The sequence below is a fragment of the Gallus gallus genome, chromosome 5, assembly GCF_016699485.2.
Source record: "Gallus gallus isolate bGalGal1 chromosome 5, bGalGal1.mat.broiler.GRCg7b, whole genome shotgun sequence".
NCBI classification, from domain to species: domain Eukaryota; kingdom Metazoa; phylum Chordata; class Aves; order Galliformes; family Phasianidae; genus Gallus; species Gallus gallus.
In genome coordinates, this window is record NC_052536.1 from 16,731,728 (window position 1) to 16,755,701 (window position 23,974).

Here is a 23,974-nt window from a genome sequence, read left to right on the forward strand (position 1 = left end):
GACTGCAGTCACTGTTTCATTGACTCATCTGATAATGGTATCATCATTCACCTAGATTTATTTTCTCCCCCTTGCTGCATTTTTCAGCAAAATCTTAAGTAGCTGAAGAGAGTAGTCCCTTTAAACTCTACAGTTTTTTGAAGTCCATAGGCATAAGAAGATGCTCATTGTTCAGTGCTCCTCCACAAAGACTCCTCCTTAATCCTGACAGTGTGCATTCATCCCTAGGTTGAGCCTTCCTATGCAGAAGAATTTTGAGCTGCTTCACATTCCTTCATTTATGCCCATAGAGTAATACAACAGACTTTTTAAGCAAGCCGATCAGTTCTGACACTTTCCAACTCCATTAGAAAATCACCAATGGTAGCTGAGAGAACGCATTAATGTGAACAAACTCCTGAAATTCCTTCAAGTATTTGCTTTGCTGTGCCATTTAACTGTTTACAAAGCCTGGAGCTTTGCTCCTGATACACAGTCAATAAAAGGAAGCAGACTAAAAATTGTTCCTTGTAACGCAAATATATTTGTGTTGTTCTTGTAGAAGACAAGGTGTTGCATCTCATGAGGCTACCCCAATCAAGGCAATGGTAATGTCTGAGAGAGTACTGGTACTTGATATTTTGTGTGAGGTTTGGTTTAAGGCAGAGTTTTTGAAGTTCAGGGAAGTAGTCCTGTCACTGTGCTATTGCTTGGACATAATCCAAGCCATTTCTCTTACTGCTAATCCTTCATGCTCTTACCTTCACAACTCTGCTTGTCCAATTCCAATTGCTGAAATCCAGGCCCAGATAAAATACTGCTTAAACATCTACGTAGGTCCTTGTTCCCCTTCTGAACCACCTCCTAGAGCCTGTGCTTGTTCTAATGGGGACCTCAAGGTATCGCTGCACTTATTCTCGTAATTTAAAGGAAAAAAGAATGTGTATTTTGCAGAGCTTTAAGTCTCTGAATCAGGCTTTTATTTCTTCTAGCTAGAAAGTATGGTTTCTGGGGAAAAGAGCTTGCTAGTTGAGCAAGTTCAAAAAGATCTTAGCAGTTCCCCAGCAATTACTCATTTCATCAATCCTCTATATTTAAGGTGAGCTAAACCAAGTTCTTTCCTATAATGTCTACTTCAAATAATGCTGCTTTACATTTGGAGAGCCAAATAAGGAAATAGAACATAATCTTCCAGGAGTTTCTTTCCCCTTTAGTTCGTGTAACTCAGAGTCTTGCTGTAACAAGAGCCCTTCTTTCTATGAAACCTGTTTAACGTATTCAACTAAACAAACTATCTCCCCAAAAAAAGCGTGAGCATTTTCTGTGTGCCTTGCTCTAGCGTTGGCTCTTGAGGACATTTCGGCATTTGTCAAAGTACTAATTGAGCAATGCATTGTGGACAGCTTCTGTGCTCTGATTTGTTGTGCTTTTTTTTTCTTTTCCCCTCCCTCCCTTCTTCCCCTTTTAATTTGTCTAGGAGATAAAAAGCCCCTCCAGTGTTGTTTCCTGCAAAGACCATTCTTAAGAGCTCGTTGGACAGCGCAGGGCTCTTGAAGTGATAGCTAATTGGTGAAAGAAAGGCCCCGATTGTCTGGAGGGAGCTGGAAAGTGCTGCGTGTGCTGCTGAAAGGGACTAGGGAGAAGGTGCCTGGTTTCGCTGAGCAGCTGCTGCTGGAGATGTTTGGAGATTACATCAGCATTGGAAAAAAGGGGCAAAAAAAAAAAAAAAAAAGTCCAACTTCACAGAGACGGAGTTTATGGAGTTTTTTTTCCCCTTCCAAAGGTCTTCTGACAATACTGTCATTGTCAATATAAGAGTTGTTAATTCTTCATGAATAGCACATGGGGCCTCTTGACTAAATGGTACGTTACATGTCCCAAATCTGTCAGCTGGGCTCTTCTCTCACATGCTAGTGAGATCACTTTGATTGGAATGTTACAGGAATTGCTGGGCTGGCCGTGCAGAATTGAATGCTGCATTATATAATTAGATCTCCCAGAGTATTTTTTTGGCGTTACCTCATTATTCTAGCTTAAATATGGAATCAGTCCTTTTGATGACTTTACTGGTTGTAATTATATTAATACGATTCGTTTTATGGTCCTGTCTTAGTGCTTATATAGATTACAAACTGTCTCGAAGGTTTCCTGACAGGAAAAAAGAGCTCTAAAAGAGCTCAAAAGGCTTCTTCAGATTTCAACTGACAACAAGGACAACTGGATGAGGTAAATGGACCTAGAGCAGATTTTACTCTGGCCTCTGAGGACAGAGCAATGGCCGGTTGAGACTGCAACTCAGTGAAGGTCCTTCAGAAGGCCTCATGCTGACAGAGAGGGAATAGAAACCACAACAACTGATTGAGTCAAACGACTTCCTATCAGACTGGAGCAAGAATTTGTTGTTGGGAACAGGGTTGTGGACGTTTGCCAGTTAAACGATCTGGACAAGCTGGAAGGAATCCTATTGTTGGGCAGTCCAAGGCTGTCAGTGGCCCAGTCTTGCTACGTGAAATGCGATGGCCCATTGCCTGCTGGACAAGCTGCTGGTCTGCACGTTAGGATGTCAGCTGCACACCCTGCCTGGATGCAACAACGGACTGTGCCTGAATGAACATGGAGATTACTAACCCAGCTCTGGATCCACGTCTAATGCTGCTGATTTGCAGAGTGGATTTGTACATGATTGACTTGTTGCTAAATTCCTCTTGTGGTTTCTATCAGTCAGTCAGATCAGAAGCTGGTTATAACCCAATGATCGCCTTTCCTGTCAGACGGTATATCTGAGTAACAGAAGTGGTTGGACACTACTGGGTTAGTCTGTTCCATGAAAAACAGATCTGTGTGTTACAGTTTGTCGGACAGATTCCAGCTCTGCTTCAGCAGTGCTGGGCGTTGGGGCACGTGACAGTGCTTAGAGGCCTTGCAAAGTAATTTCTCTTCTAGTCTTTAGTAAGGAGCTACCAGGACATGGAAAGCCTTGACTACTCACCCATGGCAGGAGTGACAGGAGATTTTTTGCTTAATCTTGCAAAATGAGACAGGGGGCTCCAAGCTAACTGTCTGCTTTCAGATGGATGCTATACTGAGTCAAACTGCAAAAAATCTTGCTGCGTGTGCAACGCAATTTAACATCTGCTTTTAAAAACTTGGTTTTCCTACAGCAAAAGTAGGAAAATTGTACTGCTTTGCCTGAGAAAGAAAGCTGAAATGTGGCGTTGTTGGCCCAGTCCTATCTGGTGTTCTTTATGTCATGCAGAAGTGAAGGCTGCCACTTTGAGAAATGGCTTCAAAAACCTTGGTAGCTCACGTAACACCAGAATTCAGCCTAGGTGAAAGCCCAAAGCATTCCCCTGAAAAGTTTTTGGCACATTCATGACTCTTATAGGCTTGTTCATTAGTAACTATTGATTTTTATCACTGTGTCATTTGAAGCCTCCTAACATTTAGACGTGAGATATGGTATGTATTCATACAGTTGAACAGAATAAATGTCAGGCTGATTGATTTCAGTCTCAGGCTTTATTTGTGATAGATGACCAATCTACAAAACTGTTTGCAGTGTCTGAAGATGCACGCTATTGACTTGAAATCTAGCTAGTAAATAAATTAAATGTAGATGCAACTAATGCCCTTGTCTGTCTCTGTGGGTCCTAATTTTAGTGATGATTCTTATATTTATTTTTTTTGTTTCCCAGTACCAGTAGACCACAAAGGGAAAATGAAATGTCTATTTGCTGTGCAAACATAGCTTTGATAATAAGTAACTGGAAAAATAGGCACAGCAATCCATTTTCTGTCAGTTAAACATCGCTATTCTTAGCTGTTGTACATCACTGTGAAGAAAATTAAACTTGTAGAGAAATTCATAGTGCTTTTAAAAGCAAGTCTTCTAATCCATTCTTTTGATTATATTGAAGTGATACTTAAAAGTGTCATACTCATATTAATCATTTAAAAACATGAATGTAATGAGACATGTGGACTAATGTCTTTATCATTTGGTGAAATAAGGAGCTGACATTAGTGTGGAACTCGCATCTTTGATCCCTTTATTCCCACAGAGTAGAATCTTGAATTTTCCATGTAAATTGGAGACCGTGGTCTTGTTATAGACCATAATCTTATGTAGGCCAAGTCTTCATTGATTTCTGTGGCACCATTAGTAGGAATGGCAGGATGGAATCATTAGAACATTTCATGTTTGAGTTGCCATAGCCAGTCTCCTTCAATGGCTTGCTGTTGGTGTGTGGGGAAAGTGAACTTACTGACGGGTAGATGTAAGGCATAGTAGGTATTCATCCTGTAGGTGATCACTGTCATGAAACTCAGCACTGCCAGATATGGGAACAGCCTGTCAATTCACTGGTTCTGTTTGTGTTTGTCTTTTTAAATTGTTTAATTTACCCAAGATATGAGAACTTCACTGATTATGTTATGGTCAGTGTTTGTCATAGTGTTGATCTTCATCCTACACAGGTAAAACTGTCTGGAACCCTAAAGAGTTTACTAGAACATCAAAGCTTTGAGGCACATATGATTAATAAAGTAAATATTTTGTCTTAATAAAAATTTTACTGATTTAATGTGGTTGTTTTGTAATCCGTGTGCACTGAATGTAATTTTAATGCTTTGAAGTTCCTTTTCTGTTGTCTGAAAGCCCATTGTATCTTTCTGCTGATGAAGGTTGTTGTGACAGAACTTATGGTGTACTCTAATTTAACCATCTGTCCAAGCTAGATTGTCAGTACGCTTACAAGTTAGTTTCTCTTTACATGAAAGTGCAGCAGAAGAAAATGTTAGTGAATAAATCCTTTGTATCATGTACTTGTACTTTATTTAAGATCTACCCTGAAGCCATATTTCAGTGGGAGTTGAATGAACTTGACTGGAAACCACTCTAGAATCTTTTAAAATTGATTTAATTTCAGCTAGGTACTTAAGGAGATTCTTATGCCCTACTGTTTTTGCTTGTGTTTAAGGATATTGTTAAAAATAAGTCTGTGCTTAAGAGCAGTTTTGAGCCATGGACAGAGTGAATGAAGACTGCAGTGTGGAACCCCCTTTTCAAGACATGAAATAAAGGTATAGGTAAAGAAATAGAAAAAATATCACTTAATGCTGTGATGATATACTGCATCAGGTACTGTGTAACCATTGTAACCAACAACTAATATTGGCCTTTTGCAGCAATACAAAAAACAGATGTGATCACAGAAGCTTATATGCTACCTGTAATACAATTTAAAAAACTCCGGTCTAATATTCCACTGTTACTCAAAAAACTTTGTACGTGAAATATCTTGAGTTTGTTTTTGCTTATCTAGTAATATATACATACAAAAAATAATTATGTCTTAAAAAAATAAATAAATAAAAGAAACCCAAAATCATTGAAGTATATGACATATGGATGCAGAACTGTTACTGCAGTATTGTAACTGTTTCTTACTTTTCTAGGATTGTGCTTTGTTTTGACTGAAGCCAGTGGTTTGAACAAAAGTGCGAGTTGGTATGTAAGTAGTAATTACCTTTCTTTTCTTATGGCAGATTATCATGACTTCTGGTACCTGAATTTCTGCTTCTAAGATCAATCCAAGTCTGTCTTACAGGTGATAATAGCATCAATTTTAAATGTTGTAGAGCATTTATGAACTTTCTGTGGGTATGAGTATAGCCACGTGTCTGCATGGTTTTTTTTTATATGGGAATGTTAATATTTTATGATAACAGCCCTTCCCACGTTGTTATGCTCCTCAAGGTTGTATATTTCTGGAAGGAAAAATGATTGGCATTAGGCTGCTTAAGTAAATGAAGTAGCAAAATTCTATTTGCATCGCTGAATGTTAGAACTGTGTAAATGCATAATAACCATGTTCATGGTACCGGTGGTACCACATAACTAAATTTGCTCCCAAACCAAATAGCCATTTTGAAGTTCCACAGTTGATACTTTGTGATATATATATATATATATTTTTTTTTCATCAGGACTCAGAATCTTCCTGACCCGTGAAAGCTCAGTTGATTGTAAATATTCTGTCATCTGCTAATGTAATTTCTGTTTGACATTCTGTAATGTGCACAAAGTTGGCATTATGGACTGCATTATGGTATGGAGAACTAATTACTGATAAGCTCATAGTCTGATGAGTACGTAATCATATTTATTGATTAAATGAGGTCTATAATTTTATTTTGCAGTGTCATTACAATGGCATCCACTTAAACAATTACTGTCAAACCATGTAAACCAAACTCCAGTACGAGTCCCTTAAATACATCTGGCGATGCAACAGGTGGTCTAATTACTTTAGGTAGGTCCATTACAGCAGGCTTCAGAGTGGAGAAGCTGGAGACCCAAGAAGGGATGCGATTAGGTTGGCTCTTGCAGAAGGAATCTGGACAGATGGGAGCCTGATAGCTTTGTTCACTAACCACCTACAATGAACTGCCACATCACAAAGCGGGTTTTGGGGGAAATCTTGTAACTAGTGCTGATGCCCTTGCTTGTGTTCTATGGCACAGATCTAGGAAACAGTAAAATACAGTTAGAATCTCTCTAGATTGAACAAGGCATCAGATTGTAGGACAATTAAACAGTAGCAGCCTCACTTCTGTTATTTTAGCAGAAACCCAGAGTAAAGCCATAAGATATGATTGTTTTATGCCTGATTAACGCCAAAGTGGGTGACCTTCCAGCTTGGCACCTCACTACAGGTGGTGCTAATAACAGCATCTAATACAAAGGCTTCCAGGCACTTCTAGTCCTAAAGCCCTATTTTCAGCTATTCACAACTTTGTCGAAATATCTTTTTGAGCTAAAACTTTCCACGTTGCATTGGTTGTCTGCCTTGGGCTTGAATACTCTTCAGAAAGTTTCAGCCAGAACAGTTTAGTGTCTTCCAAGAACAAGGCTAAAGAAAAGAATACATTGTTTTACCCCTGCTAAAAAAAAAATACTGGCAATATTTTCTCTGAGAAGATGTAGTTGTCCCATTCTGGAATGCAATATTGGTCTGGACTGGTTATTTTCCCTGTCAGGGATATATAACTCCTTTTTCACATAAAGGAAACTACCTGAATACGTGCTTGAAATTCAAGGAGGATGAGACCAGATCTCATCTGGGGAAACAAGGATATGGAAATTGTCAGGAAAGAAAAAACATACAACTGTAATGATGTTTTAGGCAAAGGAGGAAAGCGAACTGTGACTATCTGATGGAAGGTGAGGTAGCCTGCACTACGAAGGATGAACAAGAGCCTCTTGGAGGGTGAAAAACAAGCCCTGTTCAGGCAAAGGTATTGGGACAGAAGGATTAAACTGCTTGGAAGGAACTGAAGGAAGCTGCACAGGCCTGATAAGGAGTAACAGCATGTTAAATAGAGCTGGCAGTAAGTGGGAAATTTTGCTGAAACAGGAACAGCCAGTGAGGAGGTGGATGCTGAGGCTGCATATACAGGCTTAAAGCAAAACCCATGTAAAAGCAGGTGAAGGATTGGCTGAGCAACAGGCTGAGGTAGCAGACTGGATGAAGTTAGGAGAGTTTGGGCTAGCAGAGAGGGCAGAAGTACAGGATGAAATAAATGATAAGGCTGAGCCTGGGAGGCTAAGGCTTACTGAGCAAAGTGAGCTGACCTGGAACAAGAGGTCTAGAGAACTGCAGTGGAATAAGAACTGGATAAAATGTCTGCTGGACTGATCTCCCTTTGTAATATTGATATTATTCCTAAGACTCAAGTTTCATATTATTTTGGTTATCAGAAAATTTCTGTGAATATTACTGTCAAAAATTCCTCTGTCCCATTTACCAGTGATCCTTCAGCATAAAGTGCTCTGGATGTGTGTGCTCTGGTGTTGCTGGTGAGATGGAACTGTCAGGGTAGTCCTGTATGCTGGGCATCTACCAGGCTGCATTAACAGGGTGTAACAAAGTTAAATACTGAGATTAAGACAGTGATATAATTAAGGTGTTATGTGTAATTGTTGTTCTGCCCCCTGGGCATTTTGATACAGTCGTAAACCACACTTTTCCCACAGGTTCTTTTACTCATTTATTGCACTGGCTGTAATGCTCAGTGATTGAAGCTTGTAGCGGCAATGCATTGAACGTACTAGAGAGATGGAGAGAGATAGCTTTAAGAGAACTAGTGTTTTGAGGAGAGTTGTGAGAAAATTAGTTCTGTCTTTGCCTATTGTTGAGTTCTGAGTGGAGAAAAAAAAAAAACCTAGAGATGTTTTCTTTTGCTTGTTGTCTGTTTACCTGGAGTTTGAGGTATAAGGTACTTATGGGCTGAGAAATAGCTACTGCAGATTAATTCATTCTAACAAGTAAACTGATACCAGTTTAACAAGTAAATTGGTACACTCGGAATTTAAATTCTGAGAATCTGAAGTGAGATACTGTCCTATTCTTAATCTCTTCTTAGATATCTCCTGTTGGTCACGATGGAGCATGGTATGGAGTTAACTGGACCAGTGGTCTGATTCTGGAGTATTCTACCCTACTGGTCTTTGCACGTGCAAATAGAGTAATTCTTTTGTACTTTGGTTTCTTCAATCAGCATCAGCAAAACTTATAAATGTTGAAGGATCCTTAAGAGGGAACTATTCTTGCACAGAAGAATAAGCATTGATGATGAAGAAAGCATGACAGCTCGTTAAATAAGCACTGTCCATCCTGTCTGCTGAATGTAGCAGGAATCCTTTGGAAAAAGACAGTCTACTTTGTAAACAAATATAACAAAAAAGAGGGAAAAATAAGTTTTCCTTCCCCTGTGCCATTTGAGAAATCAATAGCTGCTTCTTTCTAAGATAATAATGGGCATTTACTATGTCCACTGGACTGAGCTGTTCAAAGGAGAAAAATGGACTGGTAAATCTTTTACTACTTCATTTCTGGATCTTGTTCATGCTTGTGTGTGATAGATGACTAGCTTCCAACACTGAAATGCAAGTGCTCTGAGATTATGCAGAAGAATAAAAATAAGGGAGAATTGTGTGAAATAGACACAATTCTAGAATTTAGGTAAACTTGGGTGGTTTTTTAGCTTTGTATGTTGGCCTGAGATAATTCAATTTAGTATCATGTCTAAATCCCGTAGTAGGAAAGATCCAGATGAGCCTAAGTTCTGTATTTAAAGGATACTTTGAATCCACAACCAGCTTGCCTTAAGACACCATTTTCCACAAACTCTGGCTGCTCCCCTTGGAGAATCATTAGCTTTAGAGCTCTTCATCAGTGTTTTTAATTGAAACTCGTGAGACTGATAATCTCACTTTGATTTCTTAAAAGAATAATCTTTCTCTTTTCACCTATGTTATTAACAAATTATGCTGAGCTTTGGGAATTATTACTAAAAAAATCTAGAGATAGATGTTTGCTCCTCCCATATCTTTGCATTAAGCCAAATTCATGGAAGAAACATTTTTCGGGAGCTATACATGCAGGAAATCCTTATGCTACAGACTATTGGAACTTGAACAGAATATTAAAAATGTATCACTATTTGCCTGTCCTGTTCTTAATCTCTTCTTAGATATCCCCTGTAGGTCATGATGGAACATGTTGTGAAGCTAACTGGACTAGTGAGCTGATTCTGGAGTATTCTACTCTACTGGTCTTTGCATTTGGAAAATATGAGTTGGTCCATGTTATTTAGAATTTGACAGTGGGACAAGGGCTTTCAGAGGGTAGAAAGAGCTAGTATCTTCTGTCTGTGAACTCAACAGAGCAGTGTTGTGCTGAAAGGATGAAGAAAAGATATCTGTCCCAGTTATGAGCTACCTGAATGCATGTGACTTTGAAGCGTTCTATGCTGAACCTGGAGCAGGTACTTCCAGTAGCATAGCTCTATGGCTCTGGTAGTTGGTGAGATATCTGATTTTGGCTGCACTCACTGGTTCTTTCTTTAGACACGCTTTCTTTGGCATGCATCTCAGACCGAATATAGCGACTTCCAGATTTTCAGTCGCTGCAAAATGTCCCCCACCACGCCTAGACTGAAAAGGGTGCAGGATCCAGTTAGCTAATTTGTTCCTAGCCAGTTAAAGTACTTACATGAGCTCTAGACCATGCAGTAGATTTAACGTACTATTTTAAGGATATGAGGAGTGTTGTGTGTGTGTGGGGGGGGCATATCTTTGTCTCTCAGAGCAGTAATCTAATTGGAGGTTGTCCTTTGTGTTAACCCTGTTAACATTTTATACTATTCTGGGAAACCCTGTAGCCCAAGTACTATGGAATGTAGTTAGGAAAAACAGTGTTTTCTCAAATATTTCTGATGTGGAATATTTATTTTGTAGCCAGAGAAACTTGTTTTGTTGCCAGGCAACTGACCATGAGTAGGATCCACTGCCAACTGTACTTGAATAAAGGAAAAAGCCTCATTACTTCTGCTCAGGCTGCATGTGTGCATTTACAGTGCAGTGTAGAGAAATTCTCAAAATCTGTGTGGCAGGATTCACTGTTAGTTGCCTCAGGTGAGCATGGTCTTTTCCCATCACTGTTCCCTGTGTCATGTATAATTACCATTAGCAACCAACAGGAAGAGGCATCAGCACTAGCACTGGTGCAGGAAGTTTGATTACTTTCAAAAGCCCTCTGTTTTGAAGTCTGCTTCAGCAGAGCCCTCTCTAATACACTTGTCCTTTGCTGAGCACCTGATCCAAAATCAGGCAACGTCCTCATGTGGAGTTAAGAATTCTACTAAAATCATTTAGTTGACTTCATACATTAGCTTGAGCAAGCCTCCAGCATCCAGATGTTCAAATATTGCTAGTTTCATAATTCAGGTACACAAGCCGATTTTCAGAGGAGCTAAAGATGTTCAGTTTGCACGTAATATATGAAGGCTAAAATGAGAAATAAATTGCTTTGAAAGAAAATTGCTTATGTGGAGTGGCTGAAGGAACAAGGATTGTTTAGTCTGGAGAAGAGGAGGCTCAGGGAAGATTTTATTGCCCTCTACAATGACCTGAAAAGAAGTTGTGGAGAGATGAGGGTTGGCCTCTTCTCCCAAGTAACAGCAATAGGATGAGACAGAATGGTCTCAAGTTGCACCAGGGGAGATTCAGGTTGGATATTAGGAAACATTTATTCTCAGAAAGAGAGGTCGGGCAATGAAACAGGCCGCCCAGGGAGGTGGTGGAGTCACCATCTCTGGAGGTGTTCAGGAGCTGTGGAGATGTGGTGCTTAAGGGCACAGTTAGTGGGTGATATTGGTGGTGGGTGGACAGTTGGACAAGGTACCTTAGAGATCTTTTCCAACCTAAATGATTATATGAGTTTATGAAACTTTTAAGTGTGGTTGTACCCATTTCAGTAACGGCAAAGCAATTCCTACTGCACAAATCCATTGAATGAAAAGTAGTTATCTGGGCACTCTATGTTTGTAAATAATAAACCTGCGTGGTACACGGACTTAGCTCAAGTAAAGTGAAGAGGTGTTCTGGATTAACTTTGGTGATATCTACACTCACTCATTGCATTTTGTAATGGATGCTTCCATCTCTGCTTCACTGAGGCCGTAGCAAGGGGCTGCCCAGTGTCCCTTTGAGAATGGTGCTCATTAACCATTTTAAATAAAAAATAAATTGCTTGCGTGGGTACAATGGAAAATACTACACATTTAGAAAAGCAGGAGAAGGGAAAAATGACTGTTGATCTCAGTTAGGCTTGTTGCTAAGTCTTATGGAGAAGTGGGTCAAAAACGATGAAAAACTGCAAGACAGAGCTCTGAAATCTGAGGATTTTAGGAGGCTCTTGGAGAGACTCTGGAATTTTTGGTGCCATATATGTGTATTTTTTTTCTCATAACACAAATCTTTTCTTTTATTCCAAGGAAGTTCAGGGAATACCTGTTTGTTCTAGTCTGTATTAGTTTATCTGTTCTTTGTTGTGCATGTAGCGCGCTTCTGTGCTTCACTGCTTGCTTTAGCGATTGCTGGTATTTCTGCTGAGAGAGGACAGATGTCAGATTCTTTACATTTGCAAACACAGAAGGAGCATGGTGCTGTTCAGACTCCAAAAGCTTCCTCTCCAGCCTTGGGTGTCTTTTCTGTTTTGTCCTACTCCTCCAGGACACTGCTGCCCAGTTGACCTTGTTTAGCGGTCCAGGCTCCACGTGTTGACATTACCTGTGCTGCAGTTTGCTGTCAGCCGCTGGTGGAGATTGTGTACAGATGGTGGTTTGGTTGGCCACAGATGACTTTAAAATCTGAATGGTACACAAGGTATCTTCATGGCTCTTGTGAATTAAATGGAAAATTTGGGTAGTGGATTACTTCAAATATTGCTCTCTCTTTCCATTTTTCATTAATTACATAAGAATGATTATAATTCTTCAGTAAGACAGAAAAAAAACCTAATTTGAAGATAAAGATGGTTACCACATTTCTTGTGTGTGTGTGTGGGGAATTAATCACCCTCACAACTACCCTCATTATGTTTTTTTTTTTTTTCCTCTAGCTACAAGTATGTGCAGCTTCTGTGCTGGTGACTTTGAGATTTTTATTAGCACTGTTTCATTTAGGAAAAGTTTTGAGGTTTCAGGCTGGATTCCAAAAATGTATAATTATTCCAAGTGTAGGTCTCAACCAAACAGCTGAACTTACTATAGGTGCATAACATTGGTGATTAATCCAGTTTCTGTCATGCATTAGTGTAATATTATTGATAAGAACAGCAGTATAAAATGACTCAAATAAATTAACTTCTTGTAGAATTACATGCGCAACAACCTATATATCATTTACAGCTGTAACATTCATTGGCCAGCCTATGGAAATATTTATTTTTATCACCTTAAAGATTTCTCAAAGACCAGTGTTGAGTGGTGAGATCTCTCCTAAATACGATGAAAATAATTTCTGTGACAGTAATGCCTATGTGACACTGACTGATGATCTTCTGTGTTGATCCATGCATAGGTATATGCACAAGAAAAAAAAAATGCATTTAATGCCATTTCTGTTGCAGTACCTTACATTGAAAACGTAAGATTATGATGAGCTGCTGTGATAGTGAAGTTTGTGCAAAGAAGTCAGTGTTTCTCTGCATTTTACTAATGAATTACACATATTTTATACTATCTTGTCCAGTGCAACACATCTGCGTAGTTACTAAGAGAGGAAGAGAACCAAGAAGTGTCTTTCTTTCTCTTGAGCCTTATCATTCTGTGGCAGAACAACACAGGATCAGTAGCTATGCATGCAGGAAACAATTGTTGTCTACACAAACCAAACCGTGAGGTAAGCAACTGAGAAAACTCAGCTGTGTTCTGAAAGCATGCATGAAAATGCGTGAGATACAATTTTCCAGATTAAGTAAAGTACCGATGTATTCTTGTTTGTACCAGAGATAAGAAATTTAGGGTGGCTATTTAGCAGCTTGACCTCAATTGTACGAGCATGTGAAGGATGAAGGAACAGAGGCAGTGCTTGCTCAGCAGTGACCAAACAGTCGCATGTTGTTAACCCCATCTGCACTGAAACCAGGGCCAGCTCAAGTTATGGCAAGTAAGTTAATGGATTTTGGTACATTGGCTAAACACAGTTCTGTGAATGGCAAAAAAAAACTGCAGCCGTACTTTTTGTTTTGATAATGGAATTTGAGAACTGGTTTAAAGATTGCAAAAAAAAAAAAAAAAAAAAAAAAAAGAAAGAAAGAAAAAAAAGAAAAAAAAGAAAAAATCAGTTTTATGGTTTTGTTGCTCTTATGTTTTAATAAAATATATTTTTAAAAGAAGTTTCATTACTTATATACATTAACTATATCATACATTTTTGTGAGGGCTGCTCCAAAAGTAATGCCTCCTATTTTGTGACGTTTGCCCACAACATCGGAGATAGATGGTGGTGGTGTGGCAGTAGAGGTTGAACCTTCCCACCAATATTTGATTATGTTTTGTTGCCATGTGACAGATGGCTGTAGAGGAGCAGTCTGACAAAAATGGCGTCTGACATGAGAGTGAGGATGAAGCAAAGACTGAATTCCTCCGTGCAGAAACAATGGGACCCATTGGCATTCATCAATGCTTGCTGAATGTTTATGGAGACCAAACAATGGATGTGAGCACACTGTGGTGGTGAGTAGTGCATCTCAACAATGATGCTGTCATACCAGCTGCGGAGCTGCACCTCAACTGGTGCAGGTTTTTAGGACCTCAGCATGAAGGTTCTTCTTCATGACTGGCAAAAATGAATATGTAGTGGTGGTGACTACGTTGGAAAATAGTGTTTTGTATCTGATAGTGTGCTCTATCAAATAGTGTTGTTGTGCTCTTTGTATGTGTTGTAGTTTCCATGAAAATAAGTAGGAGGCATTACTTTTGGAGCATCCATATATGTGGGCCAAGACAATTCCTCTTCACTCAGCGCAGCTCAGACAAGCCAAGAGGTTGCTGTCACACTGTTACCATAACAGTTCCTGTGCTAGGTAGGATGCAAAGCTGTAAGCAAGGAGTGTGGTCAACACATCCCAACAGTGGCTGAAAAGGGCAATAGCTCCGAGTCACTGACAGCACTGACTCGTTTGCCAGGTGCTCACTTGTGTTGTATGCACATGGCTGAGGGCTGGGGATGATGATGGATATTTGTTTAAGCTGAAGCTGGCAGGCACACAACTGGTAAACAGGAGAAATAGAAGTGAGTCAAGCAGTAGATGTATCTTCATGCTTCTCATGGTTTGCAGACATTACTGACCCAGTTTTACAATAAAATTTGCTGGTGCACCTAATGCAAAAACAATATTGAGTTGTATATTTCCTGAAGTGTGGCTTCTCTTTTTCTTTTCTCATTTTTTCTGCCTCTTGAGGTGAAAGAAAGTGGGATATGCAGCCTTAACAGTCACCTGTGGAATGGTGAGAGGAAAGTATAACATTTTGAGGATCTGCTTTCCCAAGGTTTCCTGAAGGAGTCTCTGTTTATCATTCAGCCTGCACTGCCTGTATTGGGTTACACTAGGAACGTGGAAAACTATATGGGAAAATCTGTCGGGCTGTGAAAAGATCTCAGGCTTTGAAATTTTATGGACCTTGCTTGCTAATGCACATTCCATATTTCAGGGTGTCTGGCTGCCTTCGCTTCTTGTAAGGATGTGACATACACTGGAGAATATACATGCATGTTTTGTCACAGGCACTGCTGAGCCAATAAATGAGGCCACAGACTCAGGGGAGTCAGAGGATGTCCCATCAGGGGATAAATTATAGTGACACCTACTGCAGATAGGTGTCTACAGATATCTAAAGGTACTACACTGGGTACAGATAAGGGCTGGCTGCCATTTGCTGAACATGATCTCTAAATATGGTAAGGAGCTCCAGTGTAAATCCTTTTCCATGAGAAAATTCTGGTAGAATCCCAGTTTTAGGAGAGGTGTCCATGTTTTTCCCTTAATGTGAATTATTATTAAAGGTTCAATATGGGTTAGGTCTTCAGTTGGTAGAAATCATATTTGTACCTTGATGATTTGCCTTCGGATGCCTCAGCAAGACCTAAATTTGCAAATCAACAAACCCTGTTAACAGGACTCTGAGATGTATTGTATTACCTTGTACCTTACCATTTTATTACCTGCAGTGCATGCTTATGTGTGCCGGGCAAAAAATAAAGCAAAAAGTTCCATGAAATTACTCTCTGCATGTTAAAGATAAGGTACAAACTGTTTAAGAAGTCTAAAACTCCTTAAAAACTCTAAGGAGGGACTGAGGATTTCTACCACAGTGCCTGTCCATAGCACCTGGATAGCTACAGGCTAATTTGAATCCCTAGCAACACCTAAGCTTATGCGTATATGTTCCCAGACACCTTAATGGTGATGGATTACGGACACCTTTCTGTGATGTTCATCTTGTTTTTTTGGGCTTATAGCCAGACCTGAGTGTTATTCAGATTTCATAGTTTTTGTTTAAAGTATGAAGCAAATACATTGTGAATCTGATATCTTTGCAAATAATTTTGTCATCAGGCAATTAAATATCATGTGCTATAAACATCCCTAAGACGTTATGGATGGGAAGGTTGCCAGTTTCACCAGTCACATTGCCTTCAAAAGTACAATGAATGTACAGTACTCTGAACAGTCTGGAAAGAAAAGTCATTTTCCAGCTCTTAATTTCTTTTTTTAGCTTTTTCACAGAGCTCTGAATTCAAATTATGATGATTTTAAAGGCAGAACTGTTAAATGCCAATGGTTTGTCCGCGTTGAGCACACTTAAATTCCTAACAGCACAGATGGACCTGTGCTTAATATCTTACTCTGTAATGCTTATGAGGTAAAGCTAGACAGAATCTGTGTTTCTTAAATAAATCTATATTAAAAATTATTGTATTAGAAAAAAATTCAAATAACCTTTTACTCCAGTGTTGCTGTTCTTGGCTAAGGGGTATGATTGTGTAGACTAGGAATTTAAAGTGGACTCTGAAAGATTTGACTCAGGTTCATGATTGGATACCATATCTTCCCTGACCTCAAAAACAGTATCTCTTATGGGCTCGATCAAATTGATTCAGGCATTTTGTTTTATTGCTGGTCTGTGCCTCAGTTAACTGAGGTAGTTGTGAGTCTCACAGGAGGTGTGTGATTTGGTATTGATTCTACTGTAGAGAAGAAATATGCATTTGAAATGCCAAGGTGGTGTGTGGGAGAGCCAGGCCCTGCTCCCTGATTGGCCGGTCTCTTCCTGGGTGCTTTTAGTTGGATTGCTTAGGCTTGGATCTGCAGCAGTATTTAGGCATTTCCTGCAAAAAGAGATGAAAACGAGCTCTGTTTTCTATGGATGTGCTACAAACTCCTTCTTTGCCTCTGTCCTCTCACATAAAGACTAATTGGCACGTGCTGTTACAGGACACGTGAATAAGTATACTGAAGGCTGACAGTTTCAGGCGCTACGGTAAAAGGAGTAAGGGCAGTGAAATTTAGCAAATATAAATTCTATTTTCAAATTATAGAATTATAGGCCTCCGTGACTGTTCAGTGTTCCCAAATCTCTCGGGTACTTTAGGAAACTGCCCACAGAACAGGAATTGACAGGTAGGAGAAAGGCAAAATACAACTTTATTATTGACTTTATTGATTTAGTACTGGAGTATTTCAACAGGGTGTGCTAAATGAAAGATGTTAAGGTGATTATAATTCACATTGTACATTCCCTGGAAATTGTGATCATTAATTTTTTCAGTGTAACGTTCCTGAAAAAAGAAAGAATGTTCTAAAGCTTGTAAACATTATCTGAAAATAATTAAAAAAACAAAAACCAAAAACAAACAACAATGTGCCAAAGTTAATGGCGAGTCCCAGAGTAACAGAAGTTCCCCTGGCCTATTGTTGCCCTTTACAACAAAAATTCTAATGGGGAAACTGTTAACAATTGGAAAATTTTACCTAAGCAACTAAGAAGATTATCTCAAGTAACATGACTAAAGAGGAAGTATGGTGGGCCATGTATGTTGCACGCTGACATTCTAAACACATTAACTATTTGCAGTGGGTAAGGCAATTGTGACGGGTTGGCCTGAAGGAGGCAATTTCAGCATGGGAAATATAGCAGTCTTTGTTTCACTGGTACATCCAGAGGAACAGAAATCCTAACTGAGCTTTGCTGTCCTACGTCAGACATTCACAGCCAGAAACCACTGACTGGACTGCTTCTGTGCGTACACAAAGTAAGCAGTGGCCTGGACAGAGATGGCTGTAGGGTTGAGGACTTTAACGCAGTTTTTGAGGACTTAGTAAAAGGCATGTATTTAAAATCATAGTATTTTCAGAACATCAGAAGAACAACTTCAAAAATTCTGAAGAGATCTTATGCAGAGGTACCTTTTTGGATACAAGAGCTATGTAGCTTTATATTAATCTCTTATTTTGCAGTGCTTTGACAGTGAGGAATGAGCCTTGTCCTGGGCATATATTTAACACTGCTGTCACTGGTGCCACTTTGTACTACAGGAATTATGTAAGGAAAAATAAGTATAAATGAGAAGTGAGTCATTATCAGTGTATGCTGAAAGTGCTGTTAGTCTGAACCAAAATGTTTTGGAAATTCTAAGTTTAAATCTTGGAAGGAAATCACGTCCAGAAAAAGAAAACACTGAGTTCTTCTCTGATGCTCGATTAATATGGTATATAAATATGACCAAAGCAATGAGAATGAGATTTCACTGCTAGTGTTGAGGGAGTAATACGCTGGGATTAGCAACAGAATAGGAGGAATGAATGGGAATATCCTCTGACTGTTTGTTCTCTTTGAAAGATGATCTCTTTGCCTGAGACTTAAGAGTTACTACACAGCTAATGGCTGATACAAATGGCTGTAGATAGGTTAGATGGCCTCAAGATTGATGGCTGACTGTTGTTGGTCTAGGTTTTTAATCCAGGCTTCTGCTGGAATGCAAAGTTCCTAGCTCACGATCAATTATACAAAGACATCAAGAAGAAAAGGGCAGCCATGGTATTTGTCTGCTTCTCAAGCTGCCCAAGATGTGAAACTATTTTTACTTGCAGGCACATGCTTGTTAATGCTGAGCAGTGTAATGCTTTCTTCTTATTACAGAACTTTGCTTGCAGTTAAAAGTCAAAACAACACCACCACTTTGCTTTTAGTTTCTGTATTATTCTTCTATTTAGTTTATGTAGTTTTCCTCTAACTTACACAGCATGAAAATGGGATAAGACAATGCGATTGGCAGTAGATACAAATAAGACCAAGTTTCCATGCAAAATAGAAATATTAATTGTATAACTTATAGCCAAAGTTAAAAGGGGGCTAAATTATTTGAACATACAAATTCTTAACTACTTGGTCAAATTTGGTTAAAATGTATGAAAATCCTGGTTCTAAATTTCTAATGAAGTCTTTCTTCCAAATGTCAGTCGTTGTGAATTCCAACACTTCTGTTGGTGGTCAGTCAACAGCAGTCCAAATTTTAGGTGAGCTAATACTGCATTTTTAAAGCTGAAAGTAGAAGACAACCTTAGTTCTTTTTGTCACATCTTTCTGTCCACTGAATAATTCTCTAATCAGTGTTTGTTGATTTTTTTCTATAAATATTTTTTTCCTACTTCTCATTGTGCCACATTAAGTCACCAGAATAGTCTATGGAGAGCAGCTGCAACTGACTGTGATGGTGCATAATCCTGGGACTATCCTTGCCCTCTTCAGGGAAACAAAGACACAGCCTATTTTCTCTTCCCTTTCTGTCCAGTATGGGTTCCTTAACTCATAGTTTCAGCCACGAGACAGGACATCCAGTGTGATTACAGCAAGTCCATATGGTTCTTGATTGCTTTTTCCCAAGGTAAGGATTAGAGAACATCAAATGCTGCTTCATAGAGAGAGGAAATCTCATGTAATGCTTTTGTTCTGCTAACATTTATGTAAAGAGCTGCCTGGGAGTTTTGGAATGGAATCTGTCATCACAGTAATCCTGTTCTGGAAAATAATGATGGAGACAGCACCGGGAATGATGTCATTGACCATCGGACAAAATCACTGCCCACAGCAAAATCATATCCTCACCAAACTTTCCTTTATGTCTGACATTTGAATGCCCAATTGGCAAGATTATTGGTGTTGCTTTTTTTCTTTTTTCTTCTTCCTTTCACAGCTGTGTTAAAATTCAAAACACAGATATGCAAGAAAAAGGCTAATACAGAAGAGGGTCTGTTCAATACTCTCTGCAGACTTCAGAGGAATTTTTGTGCATGCTGCCTTCAGTGTCATATACAGGAAATTCTTCTTTGGTCCATACAATGCAATAAACAAACCTCCTGTGTGCTAGCTTTAGCATTTAGCACTTCCTTAACATTTCACGGTGAGTGATAAAACTGTAATGAAGAATCAGTTTGCTTTATGAGGGTTCTGGCCTACTCTCATTCTTGCATACACATATTTGCTAAGGACCTGTTATCATGTAGGGTGATAGTTATTGCCTGTTGTGTGAAATAATGAAAAAATGCTATTTGTATACTGTTTGGTAGTAATTGAATCATCACATAATCATAGAATTGTTTGAGTTGGGACTCCTAAAAGACATCTGGTCCAACTCCCCTGCAATGAACAGCAACACCTACGCTAGATCAGGTGCTCAGAGCTCCATTCAGCCTGACCTTAGGTGTCTCCAGGGACGGAGCACCCATCGGCTCTGCCTACCTGTGCTTCAATTGGATTTGGTTATTATCTTTTCTGCCTTTGTAGATTGTTCCAACGGTGATGAGAAAACAGTGACTAAAGGAGGGGGGGGATTTGGATTAGGTGTCGGGGGAAGTCTTTTACTGAGAGAGTGGTGAGGTGCTGGAACTGGGTGCCCAGAGATGTTGTGGATACCCTGTCCCTGGAGGTGTTTAAGGCCAGATTGGATGGGGACCTGAGCAATCTGACCTAGTATTTGATCTAGTGGCAATACTACGTGTGGGAGAGGGGTTGGAACTTGATGGTGCTTGAGGTCCCTTCCAACTCAAGCCACTCTGTGATGAGAAACAGGTGATGTGTACTGCACACATGACTCCAGTTGTGGGTGCTCATTTTGCTGAAGGTGTTACTCTTTGCTAAAAGTATGGAGAAGCTGTGGAGCCTGAAATGTTATAATTGCCTCTATTGATAACTTTTATCTTTTTAAGATTGATCGCAGAAAAAGTGGAGTGCAGATGGCCTTTTTTTCCTTGATGAATGTTCAAAATTATTTTCAGTTCATGAAGAAAACGTCATGGAAAAGGATGGAGAGACAGTGCTCGCTTTTCTCCCAACTTCTTTGTTTAACTTATTTCTATTTATATAAATTAATTGCAGAAAAGAATAACAGGAAAAAGGAAGAGAGAGAGAAGAAGCAATGTGTACAGAAAAATACGTGACTGGCTAATAATGTCTATTTTTTTTTTTTTTGTGTGTTTATAATCTGTGAAGCTATTGAACACCAAAATGCACTGTCAGGTAGCCTCCCTACTAGATCCTTGAGTGACAAGTTAGAATTCTTTTGCCTTTGGGGCTTTGTTTTTGTTTTTTTGTGAGTGTAAGATCATCACAGGAATGTGTTAATTCCTTTCGTTTTTCAGCCTGTTTGTCTTATTGCTAGCATTATCTATCAGGAGCATGGACTTGATAAGGTCTCATGTTGTTTTCTTGTTATTCTAAGTGTTCTTAGAATTCTTATAATAACTGTTACTTCCCAGTAAGTTTGATCAAGTGGAAATGTTTTGTATCTCCTGAGAGGTGTCTAGTTCTGTCTCAGAGATTTTTTTGCCTAAGGACAGCTTGACAAGGATCCTGGCAAGATCCCGCACTGTGAATCACAGAGTAGAACCATAGAATGGCTTGAGTAGGAAGCACCTCAAGGATCATCTAGTTCCAACACCTACTGCTTTGTCAGGCACCAGATCAGGCTGCCCAGGGCCCCATCCAACCTCACTTTGAACACCTCCAGGGATGGGTCAGTGATAACTTCGCTGGGCAGCCCATTCCAGCACCTCACCACCCTCTCAGTGGAAAAACTTCCCCAGTGAATTGGAAATTCAGCTCAGTTTCAAAATGAAGGTAAGTGCTGGGAAATTTTGAGACCTGTGGATGAAAAACGGTGCATCAGTGTTTCCCTCTGTGACAAATCTCAGTAATTTACTGAGATAGAAATGTCACATTGCATGCTGGCACTTTATAAGTGCTGGAATTTTCCTGTATACAACACTTCTGTTCGTGACAGTTGGAAGGAAGTTCCACTGAGGCATTTTGGGACTGAAATTTAAACTGAATCTCATAGCAAGAATTTATCAAAAGTAAGACTGACTGTATTTTTAAATGCACTATACAGGAAACAACAGATAATCATGCAGTCTGTTGGAAACATTTAACTAGGCTTTAAGCATTTAACTTTATAACCTTTGTGTAATTCCTAGACTTTTATAGTGTCACTAATTATTTGCTAAAATGGTTGTCAGTAATAGATAGCTTTCTCAAACAGCATTAATCCAGCTTCACATGGACAGTATATTTTCCTGCTTTGGCTGTGAAGCTCTTGGGCAGTGTTATCTTGTGGGGGGAGGGGGCTGTGCTGCCAACTGGGAATCTTCAACACAAAAACTATTAAGAGGTGATAAATCATTGGAGGCCCAGAGTGTGATTAAAAGCTGTGGCCACCAGCAGTGACCCATGGGGAAGGAGGTATCAGTGACAGAGAGCAGGGGGAGGTGTTTGGCATTCCTGTTTGGAGGCCTAACCAGGGCACTGGGGTCTGTTTATGTTTCTGTTCCACCGACTCCTGTGAAATGCCCTCTGTCTGTACAGGGAACACACATTGAGTTATGGAAAGTATCTTTGGTATTTCTTGAAATGTCAAGGCGTGGATACTTGAAGGTAACGTGTGAGGTGAATTACCTGTGACCGTGAAGTGAAAACAAAACAGTCAGTTCAAGGTTCTGTGGCTCAGCAGTCGGAATCACAGTTGTCATAATTTTAGGTGAGCAGAATGCTGTAAGTGTGACTCCTTTCCTCTGTATTAAGCACTTGTCCATTTAGGAAAAGTACTTTTTTTCTTGAATCAACCAGCATCTAATCTTGGGATCTACTTTTTCCTTTGCTTAGCAGAAAGCTTGGTGAAATAGGAGCCCACAAAATATTGGAAAAATCGTTAGGATTTGGCCTATTCTCTGGTAAGCAACATTCACATCAGTAACAGTTTGGTTTTTTTTGCTGTCCGCAAGATAGTGCAGACATCATTTCTATGTCAGCTCTTCACCAACAAACATTGCGCTACATGTTTATCAGAAAGTAAAGTTATAGTTCCAGCTGCAAAGTACTTTCAAGGTAGAGCAGCAGTGATTGAAAAGACTTTTGGAAGGCAGAGAAGAGCAGGGTGAATGAGACATACAAGCCCTGTTGTGGTTGTAATCTGAGTAACACTGGTAGAGAACTGTAGGCTCGGGAGGGGTTTGCTAAGTAGATAAGGTCACAAAAAAGGACTTGAACAGAAAAAAAGTTGAAACAATTGAAAAATAAAAATGAGGTGCCTTTGCAGGGTTTGTTTTGGTAAAAGAGCTGCTGAAACTTTTTTTTTTTTTTAATTAAAGCCACATAGTTTTGATGGATATGTAGCTATAACTGTTAAAACTGTTTAGAGACATCCTTTTCTCTCCTTTTATTCTGCTATGTCTGAAAGGCTGCCTTGTCTTGCTTTAAGGTATTGCAGGAATTCCTTTATGGCTATGTCTTATTATGATTGACATCATCAAACAGAATCCTCTAGAGTTCTAGAGTAGAATTCTCTTCATGAAGGAAATATCATATCGAATAGATTTGAATATGAGTCTTTCTATCCCTTGTAGGAAGAGATTGGCGTAAGGTTTGATTGAGATTTGTTTCATCTTGTGCTCTTTTTATTAGCTCAAATTGAATGTTCTCTACAGTCATAAAATTCTGAACAAGCAAGAAGCTACTCACTCTACACTGCTCAACTTTTCACAAGCACCAGGAATATTTAAAATTTTCACTGTGTTACTGGTGATCAGCTGTTATAATTGATGATGTTGAATGGCACAGACATGAGAGACATAATCACACCTTGTAAAGAAAGGACATAACACAAGAAAGTTGGTAACAGTTTGGTGCGAAAGGCTGATAAGGACTCTTAGCCAGTTCAGAGACACAGTTACCAGATGTACAGTTCCAGATGTCAGGATTTCCTATTTTATGCTGCTTCCAGTCAGGAGAGGTGTATTTCCATGGTAATGTGTCAGAGCCTTTAAGATATGAGGATTATCCAACCTTGAATATGTCCATTAACATTGTACAGAAGCACTTAGTTTAAGCCTCTGGCCATCAATAGCATAAATACTGTACTAGTTAAACTGTAAGGGAAGGGTTAATTCTTTTGCCTAAGAGCTCCGTAAGAAAGCCACCTATAGCTAATAAACAACACCAATGGGCAAATTAAATGACTGTAGAAAGTCCTTGGTAGAAGTGAGGAGATGCTCCTCATAAGTTTTATTTTCTAGTCCCTTCACCAGCTTCA

General features: G+C 39.4%; 1 protein-coding gene and 1 long non-coding RNA gene across 2 annotated transcripts in view; both read left to right on the plus strand.

The window, feature by feature from the left end:
* The first annotated feature begins 1,867 nt into the window (after positions 1–1,867).
* On the plus strand, positions 1,868–2,298 carry SMIM38 (small integral membrane protein 38). The gene has a single exon (XM_040701775.1). The coding sequence runs from the start codon at positions 2,019–2,021 to the stop codon at positions 2,148–2,150; it is 132 nt and encodes a 43-aa protein (XP_040557709.1). The 5' UTR covers positions 1,868–2,018; the 3' UTR covers positions 2,151–2,298.
* Positions 2,299–16,588: 14,290 nt separating this feature from the next.
* LOC112532578 overlaps positions 16,589–23,974 on the plus strand; it is a 45,594-nt gene continuing 38,208 nt past the window's right edge. Inside the window, exon 1 of the long non-coding RNA XR_006939445.1 lies at positions 16,589–22,616. This is a non-coding gene — a long non-coding RNA (uncharacterized LOC112532578). The remainder of the gene's footprint in view (positions 22,617–23,974) is intronic.

Coding starts and splice junctions, on each gene's coding strand:
- SMIM38 (XM_040701775.1), top strand. CDS start 2,019: ATGGAATCAGTCCTTTTGATGACTTTACTGGTTGTAATTATATTAATA.